This window comes from Opisthocomus hoazin, chromosome 9 (assembly GCF_030867145.1).
Source record: "Opisthocomus hoazin isolate bOpiHoa1 chromosome 9, bOpiHoa1.hap1, whole genome shotgun sequence".
Lineage (NCBI taxonomy): Eukaryota > Metazoa > Chordata > Aves > Opisthocomiformes > Opisthocomidae > Opisthocomus > Opisthocomus hoazin.
In genome coordinates, this window is record NC_134422.1 from 22,444,934 (window position 1) to 22,469,365 (window position 24,432).

Below are 24,432 nucleotides of genomic sequence, written 5' to 3' on the forward strand. Positions count from 1 at the left end.
TGCAGACCATCCAATTGAAAACTTAACATGGAACACAGTTAGCTTGCAGCCAAATCAGCTTTTTAATTTAGCTGATCATGAGCAAGCACAAACACTAGAGCCTGCACAAGAGGAGCTGGAATATCATTTTCAGTAGTTGCCCCAGTCATCCGTGGTAAGAAAGCATTGTAAACTCCCCAAAAGTGATACAGACATAAATATGAAGAGGGACCAAATATATCCAGACACAGCACACATTTGCCTCCGTTCTCTTTCATGAGCACGCTAGTTTAAGTTCTTTAAATCTCTCACACAATCTTCGGTCATTCCTTCTTGTTTTATTCAGCACAACTACTAGGCTTTCAGTATTTGGCTCAGTATTTTTTCTTCCCCTCCTACATGCAAACACTATAAACATACTGTTGGCTTTTCAGTATAAAAAGCACCTTTTCCTAAGTATCTTTGCAGCTTTTTCATCATTAATTCATTTATACAATCAACATTACACATCAGCAGACATCTTCCACGGGCAGGGGGACAGAGGGCAAAGTCAAACTACCTGCTCCCAGTACCTTTTTTTATATGCTACTTTCTCATATAAATACCTCTTCTCTTCACAGAAAAAAAACATAAATAGTATGATGCTGTTATTTTACATTCTGAAACAGAAACAGTAGCATAGAAAAACATTTTATAGTGTGGATACACACTTCATTGGTATCAAACATTTAACTAAAAAGGACAGTTTTACTTCAGGAAAAACTAATTCAGTATTTTCTCATACCAATGTATTATTTGTACATTCAGAAGTGATGCATCTAGGACAAGCATTTAAGCATTTCAATGACAACTGCAGAGTTTGGAGACAACAGTAGCACCACATTAGATATGAATCAGTGGTAGGGGTCAGCACACATTGCAATGCTCATACAGTTTATTAGACTATGATCACGTATAAGCGTTTAAGAACAGTCATAATCAGTCCAATCAACAAGCTCCAGTATTGACCAGTTGTATCTTTGCTTAGAAAAGAAAAAGCGTGAAGGCAATCCTTCAGTACTTCATGTATTCCCCCAATTTCCAGTAATTCTCTTTTCATATCATGTTTCCTTCATCAAGACAAACACACTTCAAATAAAGTTAAAAGTCTTTAGAACTTTTGATAACCACAGGATAAAACTAAAGCAATCCTGTCCCTTAAAGAAACATATTCTTAAACATTTGTCTTTGGACACCAAACACTTGTCTTTTGTACTATCCCAAGTCCTAGTTTGCTAGGATGCAAGGCATCTTCTGTTCTAATCCTCTTTTTCCTGTCTCGCAAAACACCACAGAATTAAAGTGAGCACGTTTTTACAAAGGTATGCCAAGTCACTATAGTAAAATCTGCCGAAGACGTTCACTTCATCACAATCAAGTCTTTCTGACCTTTTAGATTACTCTTGAAGTGTTCACCACAGAGCGTGGTAAAGCTCTGTATCTTCCTTTCTGTCCTTACAGGCTGGAACAACCCTCAACATAGGAAAAACCTTTTCCAGCAAGTACACTAAGGACCATTATAACAGGCCTGTGAGGGGAGGAAAAGAAAAAAGGGAAAAAAGGAACAAAGGTAACCAACCACTGAAGGGCCCTGGTGCCAGAATTGCTCTGTTAGACACGCATCTTCATCAGGGTGGAAACGATGAGTGTGTTTCTCTAGACTCTTGCATACTTTACTGTTTTGATTGTTTCCATTCAATTTACAAGAACAGGTGTGCAATACAGAGAAGTATTTTGCTGAAGAACAGTTATATACATACATGTACTGAATTGTAGTCATTGTGCAGTGTATTGTTAAGCACTTGCATTGCACAATACAACAACAGGAGTCTGTGCCTCAGGTGTCAAGCATTTGTAGCAAAAACATGACAGTATGCCCGTCGGGGGAGAGGTAGGGAAACAATTATCCCATTTTCTCCCATCAAACTGTAGTCCCCTATGGCAAAGCTTACAAATTCTTTCCTTTGGTGGTGAATAGCTTAAGCTACTCTTTGAAATGCTGCAGCTTGTAAAATTTAATGAAAACGCTGCAATAGGCAAAAAATTACTACATAGAAATGACGAGAAGAGTTCATGGGGACTTGATGGCCTACATAACACTCAACCGCTACCTAAAAAATAAGCTAGATGGCTACTGGTGGAAGGTTATAGAAAGCTGTGTTCATCAGTGTACAAAGTACACTTCGCAAATAATCTCAGCCTCACTGGGTCACTGCAGGAACCCATGGAAGAACTGACAGAAACAGCAGCAGATCCAAAGAGATCACACAGACAGCAATAAGATCATCAAGATATTTTCAAACAACAAAGATATTCCTACCCAAATTCAGAGAGACAATGCAACATTATCAATTCCTCAGAGGAATCTTGTATTTCTGACAGAGTTTGACTCCCAGCTCTGCTCAACAAAAGTGTTTTTTGAAATATACGTTGAAGATACACTTCACAAATATGGACAAGATGAGTTTTTCTACCCTCAAAATAAAGTACTAAAGGAAACTAATGTGAATGAAAAATGTCATGTGTCTACAAGACAGACCATTCATCCCAACTTCCAGTGTTACGCTGGGAAGCAAAAGAATTACCTGAAGACACGAAGAAAGGAAGTTCAAACTATGCTTATCTTGGAGACTTGAAGCCATAACTTAGGAATAAGTACTGCATAGCTCTCAAGCAACACCATACAATGATCAAGAAACAAAGAAAGCCCAGATTTTGTGCCCTGTTTATCAACTTTTGATGAGATTCAATGACACTTTACCCTTGAGAGAACAGATAAACCTCTCTTTTCTTCCGATTTGATTTTACAACCATGTATAGCATTTCCCTCACATTAGCTGTCCTTCACAGAATGCACTGTGTTCTTCCTGATTCATATTATCTCGAACTCCTGCTGTTTACGTATAGACAATTGAAGTGTCTTCTTTCTATGTCCCCCTTTTCTCTATAAGGGGGGATTTTTATGACTGTAAACATTATTTGGCAACTACATCCATGGTTTCTATCATAATGACACAGTGATTGCAAATTCACGATACAACCTGCTGGAGAGAGGACGTGTCTGCAGACCTCCATATGCAAGCCTGCAATTGTCAGCGGACTTCAGTCCAACTTCCCAGTCTCTCTTCTGTCAGTTTTGAAATTGGTAGAAAAGTTCAGCAGCATGAAGAAGGATGCTCATGCTCAAATGGCATTACCAATTAGTGCTACACGTAGTTTGAATTCCATATTCTCATCCAGATCCAGTTTGCTTCAGATTGATTTGTTCCAACCAAATTGTAAATAACCTTTCATTAGTTTTCTTACAAGCTAGCATAAGAAAGGTTTTCTTGAGTAGTACTAGTCTAGGACCAAAATTAATTTCTGAAATGCCAGATGAGCAGGGAAGAAAAGGCAAACGAAGATGAGTAAGAACAACAGTCTTAACACCGTTCCTAGCAAGAATATACAAAAGGGGTTGTATTTAGGATATTGTAAATATCTGGAATTTCATTACTGGTTATCATTTGAGATACTACTGGAAGACTGATGTCAAAGGCAGCACACTTGCATTTCACCCTAATGTTTACAGCATTTGAGAATATTCTATATATTTCTCCTGATACCCTGCTAAAGGTCTCCCATTACACAGAATGAAATAAAGAAGCAGACAAATGCAGTGATTTATCCAAGGACACAAAGCAAATCCAAGACAGAGCATTGAACTGAAAGAAACTTCTTGTATCTCTGCAAAAATAATGAGAAAGTTCTTATACTTGCATGCGGTAGCTATACAGATGCAATTTCTCCATCAGCTTTAGTCAAAATACACAGCATTGATAGTTCTTTATGCTAGGATTATATCTCTCTCCGTAAACATTTCAGGGGGAAAGGGAAACAAGTTAAAACATGCTCAATTCTAATTTGGGTTTTATTGTTCTAAAAACCTAAACGCTTCTTCCAAAACAAGACCTAAACTGAATTATAACTTTAGCTAATAAAGAAAACAATGAAAGCCTTCAGCCTTACAAAGACAAATTAGCACATATTAGAAAACATATTTCACATAAATCAGAAGAGCATAGAGAGAATAAAAAATGAATTTGAATGACTGGCATTTAAATGGCATCCAACACAAAAGCAGCTCAGAACATCGTAATCTACAACCAAAACCAGTTTGTAAGAGGAAAAACTTAAAAAGCCACCGACAACATTGCCACAGCTGTGGAAAAAAGACATTATGAACATCAGCTGCAACAGAGAATGCTCGGACAATTTAGCGACTGAAAAAAATCATGACTACCCCAAAAACATTAAGCATCGAATTATTATTATTGTTGTTGTTGTTGTATACGTTGCTGCTGGTTAAAGCTTATTCCAGTATACATCAGAGTCACAAAGATTTAAGAATAAATTTAGCTGTTGACAGAACTATTTGTCCTCACCCTTCTAAGGTAAGATACAAATAATTTAACATTCCCAGTCAACAATAGCCTGCGTCAGCTTTCCAGGAGAATGTCTGCTTAACCAGATGAACAGGGCAACTGTAAATCCTGTCCATCGAAGGTTAGCCCAAAACAGCCTGACAGAGAGAGAACTCCAGCATCAGAATGCAGAAGCTGCCCACATTTCCCAAAGCTTGATGAAAAGCAGGCTACTGCATAAGGAAGCAAAACATAAATTGTTGTCTTCTAGGCACTGACGTGCTTGCTATATGTAGATGTTAGAGACTGGGGAAAGAAGAATCTATTATTCATCACTGATTCTTTTGCTTCTGCAATCTCTTTACAAGTTTGTTTTTGTAGGGTAACAAGGAAAGGAATGAACACTTTCTGAATATTAAGATCTCTCTACTTCCTTATTCACAACTACTCAAAAAAAGCAAAGAACTGGGCCCGCTTACAGATTTAGTATTTTATTTCAGTGTCTAATTTAAAAAAAAAACATAAAAAGGACACACTGTGAGATACCAATGCATACACACATAAAACATTATGGCAGTTCATACATGGTGTAACACAGGATCTAGATCACATTAAAAATCCATTCTTTCAGTAGGAGTAAGTATTATGCATCTGTTGTCTTTTTACTCACTCTACAGGAAGATGACCGAACTAGTAATCTTGATTTTCCCCACCATCTCAATTATGTAAGTGATTCATATTAAAGTCTCCAGCAACTGAACATTTTGGATGGAGTGGGGGGTAGACTTAAAGCAACATTTTTAACTCTGCTCCACAAAAGAGTACGGTGACCTGGAAGTATGGTAAATAAGATGCAGTTGCATAAGCAAAATTGATGGCATTAACAAGCATCAAACATTTCAGTAACATGGAAGGTGCCTTGCCACTCTCCATATATAGATAACTTAAGAGACCAAATATAATTTGTTCCTGAACTCCTGGAGAGAGGCAAGTGCGTAGACTCCACCCACTTAAAACACATCTGCAGAAGTCTTTGTGGCACCCTGACCCTGCTCCCCATTAATTTCTAACTAGAGGACAGTCAGTGCTGTTCTCCATTTTTTGCACTTGCATATGTACAGAAGACAATCCTTTTTTTGTGTGTGTGTTTTTTTGTTTTTTTTAAACACACATCCTTCTAGAAATACTGCAGTCCAACAAATCAAAAAGCTTAGCTTTTTCTGGAGATAAAATTGTCTTTTATTTCACCACTGATGCCCTTCAGCTACACCTGCTAGTACAGTATTCAAGATATACACTATCCCACGTGCCCCAGAGAGCAGGAATGACAAGGTGGTTATTTAAACACCTGATCTTTTTCATTTTCTGCAGTCTGTCCTAGTAAGAGCCCAGATTTGACTTTCGGGCAGAAAAGAGAAAGACCAGTCAACTGATGCTGTGTATCTTCACTTTTCCCTAAGACTGTGGTAATGGTTCTTATAGGAGACAGGACTCCCCTGTTACACGGATCCCAGAGGTTCTTATAGAACAGATATGCTGAATTACTCTTTAAAATGTCGGTATTACTTGGTAATTGATAAAGCGAGGTTTTTCGCATCCCCAAGCCCCCTCCCCTTTTTCTTTTCCTTTTTTTTTTTTTAAATCAGTCCCAAGAGCTTCACTTCTCACACAACTTCATAATAAGAATTCATAATGTCAGTTACCATGCCAGTTCTTTTACAGGAAGAACAACGATGACAAATAGGACATTACTGAACATACTTTCAGCACAACATTTTGCTCTCTGTATTTTTCTCTCAAAAAAAACCCAGACCAGTTCCTTCCACACATATCTCAAACCTCTAGAGCAATCATATTTCATCATTTTTACCTTTATCCCTCTTACAAACCTTTCCTGAATGTTTCCTAAGATATAAAAGCAAATTTCAATCCCCACACCTATGCATTTATTTGCATTGCAATGCAACAAAGGAAATCAGTGTATCACCACATTTATCCAATTCATGGCACAAGCCTTTTGCTTAAAACAGCTACACATTTAATCACAGCTTAGCACTTGAAGTAAAAGGCAGGCCATGGAGAGGTTACTTTCTACAGTATCTTTTCATACAAACGAACACCAGTCTTTCTGCATAAGAACACCTACACTGCAATCACATTTTTGTAAAAAACAAAAACCAAAACTGCGGTCCAAGGCAGAGCGTGAATTCCTACATGACACATCACCCTTTCTTCAACAGTTGAGGCACCTCCTCAAGAGAAGGCTTGTCCCTATCCAACTTAGTCTCACAGGTCACGCGAACATCCTAATCCCTTCGCTGCTGGCTATTCTTAAATTCCCCTATCTTTATTAAAACATTAAGTCTCGTTTTTATTCTGATGCAAGCCACAAAAATTCTGCAAACCTGTACGTGCCTTACGCACTTGGGAAGCTTGTTTTTCCTCATCACGACTTATGCAGACTATCACTATTAATGGGATGTACCGCTACCTTTCTAAAATAATATGCTGGCATTTCTGCTTTGCGGCGCTCAAAAGGTGTTAAGATATCACAGTAATTTGGTGTTACCGTCCCCCCTCTTAAGCTACTCTGCATACTGCAAATATAATGCGAAAAAAGCCTCCACTTTTGTCTTTCTCTGTTTTCTGTTACTCAGAAAAGCAGTTAGAGAGAACTCTAAGTATTTAATATTCATATGCGGGAACAGGGTTGGGGATTGGCTTTTGAGTTTTTTGTTTGTTTGCTTGGGGGTTTTGGTTGTTTTGGTGTTTTGGGGGGTTTTTTGTGGGTTTTGGTTTTTTTCTGGTTTTGTTTCTTTAAAGCTCAGGCAGGCTTAAGACACTGCTTTGACAGCAAGAATTTAATCTGGCACAGAAACTAGTTCTGGGATAACTAACTGGCCTTTCAAGACCAGACACTAATCTTAAACTCTCAGAACACAAATGGAGATACGCAAGCCATCACTCAGGATGACACAAAGCCCCTTCCCTTTGCAAGAACTGTGGAAGTTTGTTGCATTACACCTTTTGTATTATGAAGAGACCCAAGTCCTCTACTTCACTGCCCACAACCACAGAAACTTTCCTGGGCGAAAAAATTCTTGTATGCTGAAAAGGACAGGTACGGCTGGTTCTGAATCCTGAAAATTTGCAAAAGTTATAATTCATACTCCACATCAAATTAATTTCTATTGCTTCTCTACATTGTACAACCATGCTTAGCTTTTGTCCAAATTGCTGACTGAAAGGACACAGATGATTCAAGGCTTTCTGGTTCCTGAAAACAGTCTTTAGACATTTCTGGTATGTATATTCCCTACGTGAAACCACAGAACTTTTTGACCAGAGCACATAGGGAAGCTCCTAGGAAGCAAACACATTATTTGGTGTACACATCTCCCATGCCCTAAAGTCTCAGTCTGAAGGGTCTGAATTTCAGTATTCCAAGGTGACCTTACTGTGGGAGGAGATGAGGTGTCATTAGCACTTCAGGTGGTACGTCCCGAGTCAGTAGAATCAGGAGCAGAGAATAATCCTTGCATATGTATCTGTTATCTCACTAGAAAGATACAGGAGCATCAAATCTTTCAATTCCAAGTCAATTCTGACTGAAGTCTTCAATTCCAAGTCAAATGCAAATGGTGTCTGCAAAACACAGCAACACTGAGAGAAACTTATCACATTTAAAATTTCACATTAGAATAATGGCCAAAAATATTTCATTTACTTCAGGGTCAAGCTTTCATAAATCACATTTTGATCTCACAATCCTTTTCTTCAAAAATTTAAACTCCACCTCTGTTGGAATTAAAATATATATTCACAGCTATCCAGCACACCCTTCCAAAGCAGCTATTTATTGTTTGCTCTGAAACGTGGAACATTTACAATTAACCTTCAATGAAATAAGTCAGTATGGAAAATCTGAATCACTGATGCAAACCTGTAAATATTTGTTTCTTCCTTAATGCAGCACAAAGTATTGCAAAAACTGAAATGGCACCGAAGTCATTTAAAAATTGGAAATACAGGAATCTTGACCATTTTTGTGTAAATTATCACTTCTGCTCACTATTGGAGTCAATCCTACTGGCAACTCAAAGGCAAGAAACATAAGATCATTACATTTTCTTTCATGAAAGAGTACTGCATAAAGGAGACTGATAATTCTGCATTGAATGGGACTTCTTCAGCTCTCTCTACTAGTTCTTTAAGAGCAGCCTTTTTTTATGGGATAACACAGCACAAGTCAACAAAGACTAGAAATCTGTTTTAAAAAAACCCACACGGACCATTGGCTTTAAATATTTATGATGGCCTGTTTTTATAGCCAAACACAAACAGTATCATGCTCACATGACAATGAGTGTGACACCTGAGGGCAGGACCATCAATTGAGAAGAATACCATGAAATCTTACCTACACTCGCAGTCTAGAAATGGAATACAGTGGAGCAATCAGTGAGAGGAAAAAACAAAGCCATTAAAAGTCAAAGGGAGAGGGAGGGAGGGAGGGAGCACATTCCTACATCTCTAGAGGAAATGCTGAAAAACTGGTACAGATGGTCAGTGTACCAACTCCCCACCCACTCTGAGGGATTCCCTGTCCAAAGTCCTCCTCCTTCACTCTTTCGACGAGCCTTCTCTCACTGGGATAATGCTGCTTAGAGACTGCAAAATGTAGCGGCTCAAACTAGAGACACGATTTTGTCATATAAACATCTTGTAAACAACTGCAGGTAATTCCCTGCACTCCTAATTCTGCTTTCCAAAACCATGATGTTTTACATAAATACTGCAACACACTTCTTATCTCTGCTCCCAAATTTGAACCTGATTTTAAGAAATTGCAGTGTTTTGCAGAAATCCCAGTAAGATGGCAAATGTGCAAGTTCAGTAATTCAGTATGATTTTTCGCTTCAGATATTATTTCTCCATTTATTAGTTCCACTACATAAATTTAATCACCAAACATTATTAACTGCAAGTAATTCTTTAATTCACATTTTAACAATAGTCCTTCCAGGCATGAATGTGTACCTGTGCTGAGCAGAATGTTTTCAATTAATTGCACAGAGAAGTAGCATTGTTTCTCAAAAGTAACACTTCACCTCAAAAATAAGGAATCCCAAGTGGGCTATCAGGCATGACCTGATGGCTAATCCATACACGCAAAGAGAGGCTCTTTTTTATCCTCTTTCTTTTCTCTGCCTGGCCCCTTCCTCTTTCCCAATCAAATTAAGGTGCTAAGGCCAAGAAGGTACCTGCAGGAATCAAAGGAAGCCAATCAAAAATACAGTAAATTGGCAAAGTAATTTGATACTCTGAAAGATGAAGAAGAAAGATAAAGACCCATATCTTTAGAGCTTCTGGTTATACTTCCTGGCTGCTCAGATGAACGGGCATCCCGACAGTGAATCACTACTGAAAGGCTTTCTGTTAGAGGGATCACTAGATCCTCCTTTCATAATCACCGTTTTCCAGTTCCACCATGCTTTTCTATCATCCAAGCCACTTACTTGCTTAAAATGACCAGAGGGGAAAAGAAAGGAGACAAATACAGCCTCATGTAAAGCTTTCACTACTCAGCAGTAGAAAACCCATTATAAGGTGGGTTTTACTGCCAGCAATACAATCACGTTAAAGAATATTTAGGAAAATAGTCTACTACTGTAGAATTCAAAGAAGAACTTACTATGTTTTTCACTTACTTTCAAGCTCAAAGGCTTGAAAATACCTTTTCAAGGTGAAATTCTGATTTCTCCCCTTTTCTCTTTTCTACAAAATTTCCATTTACTTAGGCACATCAGATAAATTACTGTAATACGCATTCTGCATTCCACACAGGTTTTAAAGAGACCTAAGCTTATTCCAGACATTTGAAAAAAAAAAAAATTAAGGCACTCAAAAATTGGAGTCCAGTGCTCTAAAAAGTCACAAATGAACATGAAAATAATGAACGTAAATCTGCAATCTTTATAAAATCCGGTTTTACAACCCCCCTGTATTCGCGGTCTAGACAGGTATCACGCAGCAGCATGCATGCAAGCAGCCCGTGGCATTCAGAACCCCGGACCCGGCGACGCGCCGAGCCCTGCAAGGTTCTCCCAGCCGCTCGCTGCGCCGGGCGTCAGGTGCAGCTGCCGTCTGCTGCCCCCGGCTCCCGCGCTGCACGGCTGCGACGCACACAGCTTTGCCACCACCCAGTCGGCGTTCTTCCCCTTTCACTTCAGACGCAACGTAACTTTAACCTGCAGATGCAGGGCGTGAGAAATCTCCTCGTGGAGCTGCTTTTCAGTGCTGAACAGAAACCAGACTCTGCAGACAAACTATTCCTATTCCAGTCCATCTTTCTGCTCTGCTAGCCTTAAACTGTCTGTTCTGATTAAAACCTTGAAGTTTTTAGCTCCAGCTATAATTTCAGCTTCCTGAGTCAAGAGCATTTCTCAGCCACATGAAGTCCCCCATGACACCACTGGGTAGCACACCCTCGAAGACATCCCGCCCTGCTGCAGCCTTACTCCCCTCGCCGTTCTCCCCGGCAGCTTCAGGACTATCTCCCGTATCGAACACCAGCACAGGGGGGCACTGGCAAAACAAATGGCATGCAATTTTTTTGTGTAACACTTCAAAAAGCTTTACAAGGCCTAACCAGAAAAATGTAGTTCACAGTTCAATTTCTTCAGAGTGCTGGGCCTGGGCTCCTTCTCCCCCCCCCCCCCCACTTTAATTTATTGTTTTTAGAACTAGGAAGGCTAAAGATTTAACTTCTTCATACAAAAGCAAGAATTCTCACACAGCTATTCCATCAGTCTTTCAGCAAATGGTAACAGATGGCAACACTGCTTCCGAGCCACCTTGCATTTACAGAATCCTCTTTGTAATTCACCTCCCTGCATGACTTTCCTGACAAACTTCCCAAAAATGTACAAAATCACAAGGAACACACACTTCCATATCCTCCCAGAACTCCTCGTTGCTCTTACAAATGAACACAGGCAGAAAGGCTTCTTCTACCACCTTGCTCAAGAGAGCACAGTGGGAAACCTTGTGACACTAAGCCAGCTGTGGCTGCCTCCATTGGCAAAATACTGATTTGGCCTATAGACTGGGAACAGATGTAGTAACAGCTAATTCCATTGAGTCACCTTCCACTTAGAATACCATTTCAAATCCAAGAGAGGCAATCTGGTTTTGGATGTCATGCGAGTGACGTCTTTGAGGCTTCACTTCTCAGAAGGCAAACATGTAAAACCAGCACGTTCCTGCATGTTCTCAGCAAGAGAGAGAAAACTAAACCACTAAAAGCCAGTGCAAGAAAACAGGACTATCTTCTGGTTAATTACAAGACTTACTTCCTGATCAAAGAATCTACCACCAGCATCATGCTTGCCTGGACTTCCTCTATTCTGTCTTGAGTCTTTAACCAGCACTCCTTCAACGGCACCTTTAAGGATACACTACACCTCCGTTCACAGTAATGAAACCCTCCTCCAGAACCAAAAGTTGCAACAGCTTAGATAAATGTCAAATATTTAAAGCTACTGCTCTAATCAGAAAAGTTGTCTCAATATACACCAGCCTCATGTTAGTCCATGTTTTAGACATTTTGGAACAAGTCAACAGGTCACGAACACATCAGCTAATGAGTAGATCGATGTTGTTAGTCAAGAGACGGTGACTCATTCACTGCACAAACGAATTCTGAAGTTGAACCATGACAGCCCATGAACCGGAGAATACTATCCAATACAGGAGAGCATTACTTTTTAACGATTGAGACAAATTATGTGTGAGCTTTTAAACCCTGCAAAACCAAGTCATACAAGTTATTGTAGAGGTACTTATGGCCATCTGAAGTACAAGAGACACTCAGCTGAGCCAGCTGTTCTGTAGCTTGCTTTAAAGCTCGTCTATCCTGTACTAGATTAGCTCCATTTGAGAGGGCACAGAATACAGCCTCATGAACTTTATAGAGATGGTAAAAGCACCCTGTGAAAGGATCGACAAACCCATACACTGTATGAAGTTGCTTGTACCTTATGGCACAACAGAAATCAAGCACACTTGGCAGAAATGTTGACAGCAATCTTTTTCCTTTATCTGAAATGTTAAAACAAAGATGAGGCAACTGCATGTGTCTGCCCCTTAAAACAGTTTCCACTTCGACTACCCACTAACGCAGGCACTACTTACTGATTACATGAATATTTGTCAAATTTACATTTTATGGAAAAAGTGTTTCCATTAATTTTTACTTCCAACATCTTCTTGAAAATAAACAAAAAGCCCAATATGGTCTGAGCGCCAATTTCTCCTTGATTTTTTCTAGTAATATCCAACAATATAAAAACAGTTGCACTATTTTTTCATTTGTAGCAGTGTTCTGGGTAAACTGAATAACGAATCCTCTGCAATAGAGGGGCCTCCCACACACACAGTCTTGCCAAAAACACACAGTTCAGCTGCTGTTTTCCAGAAAAAGCGTGCCAGTATAACATCTTGTGCTTCCTCTTTATACATCAGCGTTAATGAAATAAGCATTTCTTAAAGTGTAAAGATTCATAGCAATGAATATACATTTTTATTAATAATCTGAGCTCAAACTAATGATGCTCTCTTCTTTTCAAAAGGTCTGGAGTCCAGCTGTACTAACACCCATTATTGGTGAGGTGTGTCTATCAGATTAAATCCATCACTGAAACAAGCAAATGTTTCATACGTATGTCTTGCTGAGGTGCAATCATGTTGTTCGAGTTGCTGAAGAAATCTAGGATTTAATGATATTTTCCTCATTAAATGCAAGGGATGGTTAATTTCTTCTATAGGGTAACATAATCATTTCCCTAAATTAGCTGCACTGCAGAGCTAGAATTCCAACCCATCAGTAAGGGTATTTCTACTGTAGTTTTAATAAAAATTGGTATCACTCACACTAATCATCTCTTTATCCTGTCACAGGTTTTTCCCAGGAACTTATAACTCTAAGCTCTAAAGAGCTTCTGCTAACAGTGCAGAGCAATACCACCTCCCAAAAAATAGAATTCAAGCCCAATTATTACTCAGATTTTTTTTTTTTACTAGCAACACTTCAGACAGCAATAAAATGAAATGCAGATACATGTTGTTCCCTGTTCACTTTGTAAAAGCGGCAGTCATGCAGGAGATTTTCAAAGTTAAAGAAACAGGATTATAAAACCACAAAATTGACCTAGGGTCACTGGCCATACAGAGTACTTACAGTTCTAATTAATTTCTTGGTGTGACAAGATTTCAAAACTGACCGTGGAACTGTAAGCTGTTTCCAATTTCCTTTATTCCAATATAGCAATTCTCATCACAAATGAAATGACTTAGCGTTCAGTTCAAAATTAAAACTACTTCAACATGTATTAATAAATCGTGTATCTGAACTCTTGCTAAGGTGTCATTTAACAGGAGTGTACACAGCCCTGATCTCAGCAGGACAGGGCAGGATGCTCTACCATCACACTAGCTATCAAGGCAGAGGCTGCAATCAGGGCTCCCGCATTTCTATCAATGACCAACACGCAGCATCAGACCGTGTCTTCGCTTACCAGACCACACTGAGCTCAAACCATTCACCACAGCCTTTTTCCCAGTTCTTCATGACACCAACAACACTCTCACAAGCCAGCAGTCACACTACTGAAACCCAGAATTGCCAGGAAGAAGTTGCATGGTGTAACACTTCTTTCTGTGGATCAGTACCGGTATATACTTAAGCAGGTTCTGCAGGCGAAGAGCCAAGACGTGTTCCTTCTGGGTAAGTCCATTCCAGAAGTGTTTCAGCATTATCCTTAATTACTAGGATAGGGCCAGGAAGAACGGTGTCATTTCAAAAACAGCAGAATTAAAAACAAATAAAGAAACACTGGGACATGGGGAATATGTACACAAAGATGTAGTTTACAGCTCTGATGTTAAAAAGTATTTTGAACACGCAATGTAAGTGTTGTTTAATTACCAAATTGGGTTTTAGAACAGGACACATTTATAGCATCAAGTATCTTCCTCATGCATACAAGATCATGTGTACCTGCTTTCAGGATTTCACAAACAGACATGAATTCATATTTAGTCAAAAGAGTTGCCAAATATAAGCTGTAAAGACAAAAGCAAAACATCAGAACACTACGTCAAGAGAAGAGAATTTAAAGTTAAAACTAAACTAAGGCTGGAGTTCTGGGCAGCAAGGCGAAGTAATTATACATGTGGTAAATGCAAGAAAAATTAAATTATTGCAGAGAAGATCTGACATCTGTGCTAGCAGCAGTGCTACAGACCATCAGTTACAGGCATTTCACATGAAGTTCTACAAAAGATAATTTAAGGAGCAATGACACCAGCTCCTTCCCATTTCTTGCCCTAGTGACATTCTTTTTTCCATTACAGGAGTTACTTCTTCCAAGAGTGACCTCTTAAACATTTTACACGTTAATGTTTGAGCAACCAAACTCTACTTACATAATCTTTTTAAAATAAAAACCCACAGTTTTAATATTAAAATACATTTATATTTCATGACATCTTAAAACAGCAGCTACATTCAAAGTTGTAAGAAGTCAATTAAATTTTAAATCCCTAATGAATTTTAATATGGTGTCCTTTTAAAATATAAATAATTTAGCATTTTCACTAGCTAAAATCTGAATATTTTTTCCACTTATGCTGTAATTGAAAGACCTATTAATTTGTCTCCAGTATGGTACACCTTTGATTTCTTAAGAATCACTCCTGTTCCAAATTAGAAAGAATTGCCGAAAAAGCCAGTCATAAAACTATTTCTACTGGTGTATGGAAGGCTACCCTGAACTGATTTTGCAATTCCAGATGCTAAGTTATTTAAAGAAACAAGTACACGTACATGCACGTATGAGTTAACATGCAGTCTCTAAAACTGACTTGAGGACACAGCTGCGAGATGAATCTCACAAGGCACATGGCTCCGTCAGAAGCCTAGCTGGCACTAGAACATGTCTAAATTACTCCTGTATGGCCCAAGACGTAAAATGAAAAACAAACGACCACGATTTTTCCCGGTTCGATAGTTTTTATGTGGGCACTGCTGCCACCACATGGCCAGAGAGCCGAACTACTGCCTACCCTTCCTCCGCACCTTGCAGGCGCTACCCTGCTCCGCACACCGCCCCTTCTACAAGCCCTCTCACTCCAGCTTGCTACTCCAACGTCTCACAAAGCCCCATCATTGCCACCGACTTCCCAAATGACTTCGACCTAAAAGAAGATCAGAAGGAACTTGCAGCATTCGAATCTTGCTGACAGTCTCTTCTAAGTCTATGCCACCAGCCCCAGGAACATCTCGGTGTTGTAGAATTACGCCAAACTGGTTCCCACGCAGACAACAGAAAACCCTACAAGCGCCAGTCCAGGAAACTGAAGCCTACAGGAGTCTACAATTGCTCCTGTTTATTAGCTCTTATGAACAGTAGCTTGTTTGATACTCGAGTTTTAAAATACTTACCTGTTAAGCCTGTTAAGAAGTCTGTCTTTTTTTTTTTAGTTCTGCTGCACATGAACTGGTAAGCTCGTTACACAAGCGCCAAAGGCACCACAGAAATACCAGCATATGCCATAGCTGTGGGTTTAACTCCTTCACCTGGAGCATAAGGCTCCACTGGTCTGAATAACTCAGCAGCAGTCTTGCAGAGTTCAATCCCGACTTCCATACATTTAGGTGTCACATTCGAAATAATCCAAAGAACCAAGTGGTCCTCAGTAAATATCATTTATAAATATCATTTATAGTATCTTCACCCTTTCTCTAGATGATTCATCAAGATATGAGTTTTGCAGTTTACGAACCTATATGCTCACAGATTGCTTTTTATTTGCACAACCATTTCATCCATAGCTTTCCAAAAAGGGAGTGGGAAAAAATTATATCATGTATGATGATCAATAACCCTGTATCATTTTGGCAAGGCCAGAAAAGAAGTAAAAATGTCCCAGGGCTTCCTGGAGAAAGCTAGGCTGCAGAAACCCTCATTCAACAGTCATTGTCTTTGAATAACTGCATAAGAGAATGGGTCAATCGGTCAACTAAAACGTCAGGCAACTGAACAGTCTGTGCCTTCTCCTGCATGCCAGTCAAGAAAAGGATGTGAATACACTCACCTTTTTTGCTCTTTGTGCTATATTAGGCGTTCTAGTGAGAAGCTTTTCAATCAGGTATTCTCTAGTCTGCAAAACCAACATTTGGTAAGTTAAATATCAATACAAGGAAAGAAGAAATTTCATGTAGATTTTAAGACAGAGCAAAATTTACTCATAGGGTTAAACGTTTTACCTTGGCTTTCTGGAAAAATTTGCATTTTAAAAGTTCTGCTGCTGTGGGCCTGAAAGATCAATAATAAATTAGAACAGAAAACAAAGACCCCTCTCATTGAATACAGTACAAGACGTTAGTTAAATGGTACGTCTCTAATACTTTTGAATTAGTACTGTATGAATGGGGAATGAATGGCAACAGCTACTGCATTAATTCACATGTACTCACTTACCACACATGAAAAAATTAAGCCTCCCTATGGCAAAAAATACCAAAAAAAAAAAAAAAAATCAGTCTCTAAGTTGCCAATTTTCCCCCTTTTTCTTTCAACACAAATGCATTTTACCCATAAAACAAACAAACAAAAAAAGGTAGGCATCACATTCTTCCCCAAGTGACTCCATTAATGCAACTGAACTTTGCTCCACAGCAATAGAAAAATAACTACATTTTCCAAATAGTAGTGTCAATACCTGCTACTGGCAATTCTTTTACTTCACTGATGTCGGCAGATATTCACAAAAAACTACACTGACACTGTTAATGTGATGCATAAACCAAGAGTCATCAGCAGCATCTTCCAACCAAATGGACAAATAAAAATCAAGGCAACAGTTGTAAAGTCAAATCCTAGACATTGCACACTTCTACTTGCAGTTCTGTTCTAGTTTCTCTCTTCCCATCACTGTCAAGTTTATATTTTTGATGTTTTCAACAGATAATCACAATCTCACAGCTACCAAAGGGAATCTAACAGCAGGATTTGTCTCCCCTAGCTTCAGGGATCTAAAAAGCTACTTATCTAGCCAAAGCCAGACTCTGGTACTGCAGCAGACTCTAGAGAGAAAGCAAAGCATCTCTTGGGATGAAATTAAATCCTTCAGGTTCTTTTCATCGTTTCCATTAGGAGCCCATATCACTACCAAGACTATTATGACACAGCTAAATTTAGGGAAGCCAGCATCTCCACGATTCATGATTTCTAAATGAACAGAAGCAACATCTCCTATAGTTTTCCATTTGAATTAAAGCAAGAGATTGGATATAACACAAACTAAACAAGACAGTGGAAGCTTCAGTTTAGAAAATTTCAATCTCAAAAAACCCCAAAATCTGAACTAGTTTATTTCTCTGCAGACACATCTGAAGAGTAAGTGGAGTAGTAAGTATAGTGTGTGTGTATGTATGTATCAGCTCACTTCTGCTAGAAATAATGAAACAACTCAGGATACCAACAAAAAACATCCAATGTAGACACAGACAGTAGTTCCACAGAGCACCTGTTTTTCCTTCCCCTACAAAGCACAAAAATCTACAATAAAAAAGTTCTTATTAGTGGTACTGTGGAGACCACCAGACTTAGCAATAATTCACACATAAACCTTGAATGAGCAAAAAGGAAAGGGAACATTAAAAAAAAAAAAAAAAATCAGTTTCTGTGTCAAAGTTTTAAAGTTTTATCTCAAATTAACATTTAAGACAAGTTTCAGTGGTCCGCTACCATTACACCTCATAACGGGGATATACACAGTTAAAAGCTAGATTCTTTGTGCAGTTTTATCCAAACTAGCGTTCTCTGTTCCTCCACCATTAATTATGCCAGACACTTCTGAACTGGTCTGGACATGCTTTCAGGGCCTGTTTTCCACACAGGCTGTGGCAGTGAACTGCAGCTGAGGACTGTAAGCAGCATCCCTGGCACTGGGGAGAGAGAGAAACACCCATACACAGATCCCCAAAAGAAAAACATCATGGTCGGAGACAACAACAGTGCAACACCAGCCCCAGAATCTGCCTCAAAGAGCAGACACTTCTCCCACAAGTGACGTGACGACTATAGAGGTATCTCCATGCAAAATTAAATCCTGACTTGGGAGAAACACAAAGAACAAAAATGACCCCACAATATAAAGACACTGGCCCTCGGTTAAGAGTAACTGGCACACAGATCTAATCATTTATCTGCTGGTCTAATTGTTCAATTCAAGGCAATCCTGAGTATGAAGATATTGCATGTGTTTACATATCAGTGTAATAAACTAGCGTTTAAACTAATTACACTCATGTTTCAACACTGATGTCGTAACTACAGATCAGGTAACTCAGCATTATGTATTCAAGGAGAGAAGGAAAACTATTCGAATTATTTACTTCTCATGTTTCCGTATGAATTTAATCTTGCAAGGAAAATTGCTGGACACTGGTAACTGAAAGAAGCTCGATTATCCAGAACACATTTCATTCTTATCTGTAAGCAGCCAAACTGCAGCGCTAAGCTTAAAAGCATCAGGACTTGCTACTTAGACCACAATTGTAATGGGTTTGGGAATTTGGAAACAGTACACAAATGATCCTGCTGTGAAAAACAGGATTTGAAGAATTTCAAGCATGAAGATGTTGCCACACAATCTTTTTTCTTAATTATACTTGTTCTCTGTATTGCTCCTGTTACCTTTTCAACTTGATTCCCTGAAACAATATCCTGGACTTCAGCTAGCGTAACATCAGTGAAGAGAAGTACACACCACAAAAGACCCATGCAGTACTCAATCAGGATTGCGCTCTCAGAACAATCTTTTTTTCCCAGAAATACCAGTTCTGAAACTCTTCAAAGAAGGGATCTATCAAATAACCTTAGGAAATAATGTTAATTAGAATGTGCCTCCTTCAACTCTACAGCAAAAGAAACCTACAAAAATGGTCTGCATAAAAATGAATAAAGGATAAACAAATCAATCCTTCTGGGAACTTGGGACCTCAGCAATGGTTTTGGAATAGATGTTTAATATTTTCATCATCTCGGCTATCCCATTCACAAAACACAGCAAGAAAGAACAAATCAGAAAGATACCATGATATACAATTGCCTACATCAACACAAGGAAAACTCTAAACAAGCTCGGGGCCCCTAACTTTACAGTAAAAAATAAATACCTCTTAATAAGTAATTTTCTCTGGAAATATCCAAGTCAAAGGCAACACTAAGCTTATGTCACAGAATGAGAAAAATCAACAAAATTATTTATTTAGTTTTAATTTAAAGGCCAAGAGACTGATATGTTTGGTTACCAACAGTTCTGTCTGATCAGTCTGAACAGTCTTGTTACACTTATGCACAATATCAAGATTTGTATCTTGCCTCAGATGAGCAATTAAGATATAGAGCAAGGACTTTTGGTTTGATCAGGGTTTAATTCAATAGTATATTTAATTATAAACAAATTAGGTTAACAACCCAGAAGAAGAAAACTTAAGCAACAATTAAGAGGCAATTTCTTCTCCCCTGATGAAGATGACCAAAAGCTGCTATTTATAAAATTCAAATCCTACACTTAAAGGTGATGTTTAAACACTGGAACTTTAACTAGTCTGAATACTTCTAAAAAAAACAAATCCACTGTACATGGCAATAATGACCTACCTTTTGGAAGGATCTTTTTGAAGGCATAATGAAATTAGTTTTCTAAAGGATTTGCCATACTTTTTCATCATCTCCTTGTCCTCTACACCTGTCTCTAAAGTGGGAGGGTCATTCTGAAGTGTCAGCATTAACACCTACAGTAAACCCAAAAAAGAGGTACTGTAAGCAAAACCAATTCAAAACATGTAGAAATTAGAAGAGAATAAATATTCCACAGAACATGTATATTTATATATCTTGAGTTGCTACCAAAAATGAAGTAGTGCTAACTATCTAGCAGCATTAATAATACAGCTTACAGTATGAAGTAATGCAAAGTGACTGTTACTTTCATAGGAGGGTATTTGTGATAAGGTGCTGCTCCTGTTGCTAACTCAATGGCTGTTATCCCAAAGCTCCACATATCAGCCTTGAAGTCATAACCTCGCACCTGGAATAGAACCAGAAAGGAAAGACAAGGCAGTGATGTCTCAAGTTCCAAAAATTAAAGATTAAAAATATACAATTTTTTTTTTTTAACATTAGGAATACCTGCTCCATTACTTCAGGGGCCATCCAACACGGAGTACCAACAAATGTTTTCCTTACTTTGTTACGAGTAACATCACCTCCTGTTGCTAAAAATGCACTAACGCCAAAATCTGGGAAGGGGGGAAAAAAGTTGAAATCTGTTAAACTACCAATAACAAAGCAAAAGTTTCACACTTCAGAAATTAAGTCGGTTCATAAAGGTCTACTTGTAGAAACTCTCCATTGCAGAGCTCACCTTCGTTGCATGACACATTGTTCTTGAAATGCTACGGAACAGACAGTATAGTTTTATCTGGGAGATCCGCACTAGGACACCCTCAGGTTTAACCTCCTAGCATGTGTCTTCCTGAATATGGTTACAAAGGACTCCAGTACTTCGGTCACTTAAGGTTTTCGAACACACACTTTGAGCCAAGGTCTGACTGGTCTGCATCTGCTATTATTCAAAGATAAGGAGCTACTTCTGTATAGTTATTAAATTTGAATGCCATTTGAACAAGAGGGAATGCTATATACAACTTAAATACTTACGGAGATTTGACAAATCATAGATAATCAGCAAAATCAACAATATATATTTAACAGTAGACCACAACATGAATAGTTTTTTCCATATACCAAAATCGCAAAAAATCTTAGTGTTCTGTTAGCCTGCCACTACTTCAGTGGCAGCTGTATGGGAGACGCAGGAGATAAATGGAAGAAAGCAGAGCAGATTATCAATGTATAGAGGAATACTGTCATTTTGAACAGAGCTATACGAGAAGTATTTTAGAATGTGCTATTTAGAATCCAGTAGTTTACTATAGACCTACTTCATTTTTGCATTCCTATTGTACCGAGTTTAAGGTTGAGGGAAAAAAAAAATCAATAACTACAGAAAATGTAATTTTATCATCACTTTCCACTAAACAAACATTAAGCATCACAGACTCAAATCCTGGACCTCTTCAACATTGCTAAAACACGCAGAAATACAGCAGACAAGTAAGAAGCAAGCTTCAAGCAATATTCTTTAGTTTTCCCTGCAGTTTGCCTGATGAATAAAAAAAAAACCAAACATTTTTTTCCCAAAAATCTGTAAGTTCAGAATTGACAGGATTTGTTTCTATTTCTCAGAAGCATGAACAGCCTCAAAAACACCTGTTTCTAAGTTTTTAATGCCCTAAAATCAATGCCAGGATTAATGAGAGTTTTCTGAAGATGAACTATTACATATAAGGAAAAGTTGAACAGGCAGAAATCAAAAATAAATGCATAAATGAAGGAGAGACTGAAAAAAAATCTATGTCCTTTCAGTACCAAAGATAAATAGTTTGTATTGGACAACTGTTTACAGGTCCTTTCAGCAACTGAGATACACAGCTAAAATCCTCAGTTAACCTTCACTTCTCTACTGCTGGTTTTCCCTATTAACATAACCTTCATTTTGAAAAGGACAACAAGCAACACATACAAATGGGTGAGGGAGGACAACAGAAAAAACCCCAACCCAAAAACTAAGTAAAATCTCTTCTTCAACAAGCTTCAGAATGAGATATTGCAACACCTCACCAAGAAAGATGTGATGAGGATTTAATTAAAGTCAAGTGACCATTTCACTGTAATACTAGTCAAAGACTGTTGTATGTTTACAGACAGAAAGAACGCTTTTATAGCTACTTACTAAAAACAACACTTCAATTTCGCATCCCAAACACAGCTTTCACAAATACAGGCTATTTAAGAAAAAACATGACCTACAGTGGCAAGCTTCCTATCACGTAGGAGACAAAGTATTACTGAGAACAAGTCACATGAAGAGGAAAGGGAAATGTATTACAAGGAAAGAGCTGAACAATTCAACAGTGTTAGGCACTAAAAGTCACATCTAATACCAAAGAAAAATCAAAGTTAATGAGAAGCCCTGATTTAACTGCACTGCTACAGCATTTTGAAATTAAATGAATCAGAGGTGCCCAAATAAGCATAGCCTACAAATCATTTATCCCCTAATATCTTTTTCACCTCAGCCAGGGCCGGGTACCTGCCCAAGCCTCAGCCAAGGCCAACATCCAGAGTCAGTGTTAGGCGTAGAGTCAGGAGGGAGATGAAGCCTATGGTCTCCAAGGGAGCGGGGCTGCAAGGAGCCCACTAAGGGAAGGCACAGGCTGCAAAAACATTTCCCCCTAACTTTCTCACCTCGACCGTGGCTGTAGACTTTAGCCTAAGGCTCAGCCAAGGACACAAGTAGGGTTACGGTTAAGACTGGGAGAGAAATAAAGCATCAAACTCCTGTAAGAATGGGGCTAGCCAAGGAAAGCTTGGGCTGCCAAACAACTGTCCCTGATAAATCTTTCTCCTCCATCTGGCTTAAGTATTTGAGGCATAGGCTATGCCTATTTTTAACCAGGTCTTTTCCAAACATTTCTGTGGGTATGGATTCCCACAGGAGTGAACGTCCTGAAAACCACTGCTGAAATAGGCAAGTTCACACAGCCACCTACGCACAAAACCAAAGAGTGGGATCTTCTGTCCAGACTCCTCAAAATGCACATTCTTTTCCTGCCAAGTTTTATTGAAACTGTCATTTCTTGTATGCTCTGAATGCATCATACAGCCCATACCTTCTACATTTCCATCAACCTCTGTGTATGATTGCTCTTTGCTATGTACTCTTTACCTCATCTCACCTATCTGTTCCTTTACTGGTTTCCCTGACATTTTGACCTGCACGAGGCAATTCAGGCTTAGAAGGCTGAAACCCTGATGAAGTAATAAAGAGCAGGAGCTGGAAGCCACAGTACAGCAGGACGGCTACGACTCGGTTGCCATCACAGAAATGTGGTGGGACAAATCGCATGACTGGCATGCTGTCATGGATGGCTACAGACTCTTTAGGAAAGACAGGCCAACAAGGAGAGGTGGTGGAGTTGCTCTATGTGTGAGGGAGCAACTGGAATGCATTGAGCTTGGCCTGGGGGCAAATGAGGACAAGTTGAAAGCTTGTGGGTTAGAATTAAGGGACAGGCTCACATGGGTGACATTACGGTGGGTGTGTGCTACAGGCCACCTGACCAGGAGGAGGAAGCTGATGAGGCCTTCTGCAAGCAGCTGCAAGCAGCCTCAAAGTCACAGGCCCTGGTTCTCATGAGGGACTTCAATCACCCTGACATCAGCTGGGAAGACCACACAGCTAGGCATGCACAATCCAGGAGGTTCCTGCAGAGCATCGATGATAACTTTCTGATGCAAGTGGTGGAGGAACCAACAAGGAAAGGCGCTCTGCTGGACCTTGTATTAACAAACAAGGAGGGACTGGTGGAGGATGTGAAGGTTGGAGGTAGACTTGGCTGCAGCAACCGTGAAATGGTGGGGTTCAGGATCCTGCGTGGAGGAAGCAGGGCAAGAAGTAGGATCAAAGCCTTGGGCTTCAGGAGAGCTAACTTTGGCCTCTTCAAGGAGCTACTTGCAGGAATCCCGTGGGCCAGGGCTCTTGAAGGCAGGGGGGTCCATGAGTGCTGGTCGCTCTTTAAACATCACTTCCTCCATGCTCAGGAGCAATGCATCCCCCTGAGAAAGAAATCGAGCAAAGGAGGCAGGAGACCTGCATGGTTGAACAAGGAGCTTCTAGTGGAGCTCAGGTGAAAGAGAAAGGTCCATGGAATGTGGAAAGAGGGACAGGCCACTTGGAAGGAGTACAGGAATGTGGTCAGAGCATGCAGAGATGCAACGAGGAAGGCCAAGGCCCACCTGGAACTGAATCT

General features: G+C 39.3%; 1 protein-coding gene across 3 annotated transcripts in view; it reads right to left on the reverse strand.

Moving 5' to 3' along the window:
• STK39 (serine/threonine kinase 39) overlaps positions 1–24,432 on the reverse strand; it is a 108,968-nt gene that overhangs the window by 50,133 nt on the left and 34,403 nt on the right. For all 3 annotated transcript variants that reach the window (XM_075430191.1, XM_075430189.1, XM_075430190.1), the window contains 5 exons: positions 20,687–20,796; positions 20,484–20,585; positions 20,156–20,289; positions 16,753–16,801; positions 16,581–16,646 (listed from right to left, as the gene is read on the reverse strand). In XM_075430191.1, the coding sequence (XP_075286306.1) occupies positions 16,581–16,646; positions 16,753–16,801; positions 20,156–20,289; positions 20,484–20,585; positions 20,687–20,796 (461 nt within the window). The remainder of the gene's footprint in view (positions 1–16,580; positions 16,647–16,752; positions 16,802–20,155; positions 20,290–20,483; positions 20,586–20,686; positions 20,797–24,432) is intronic.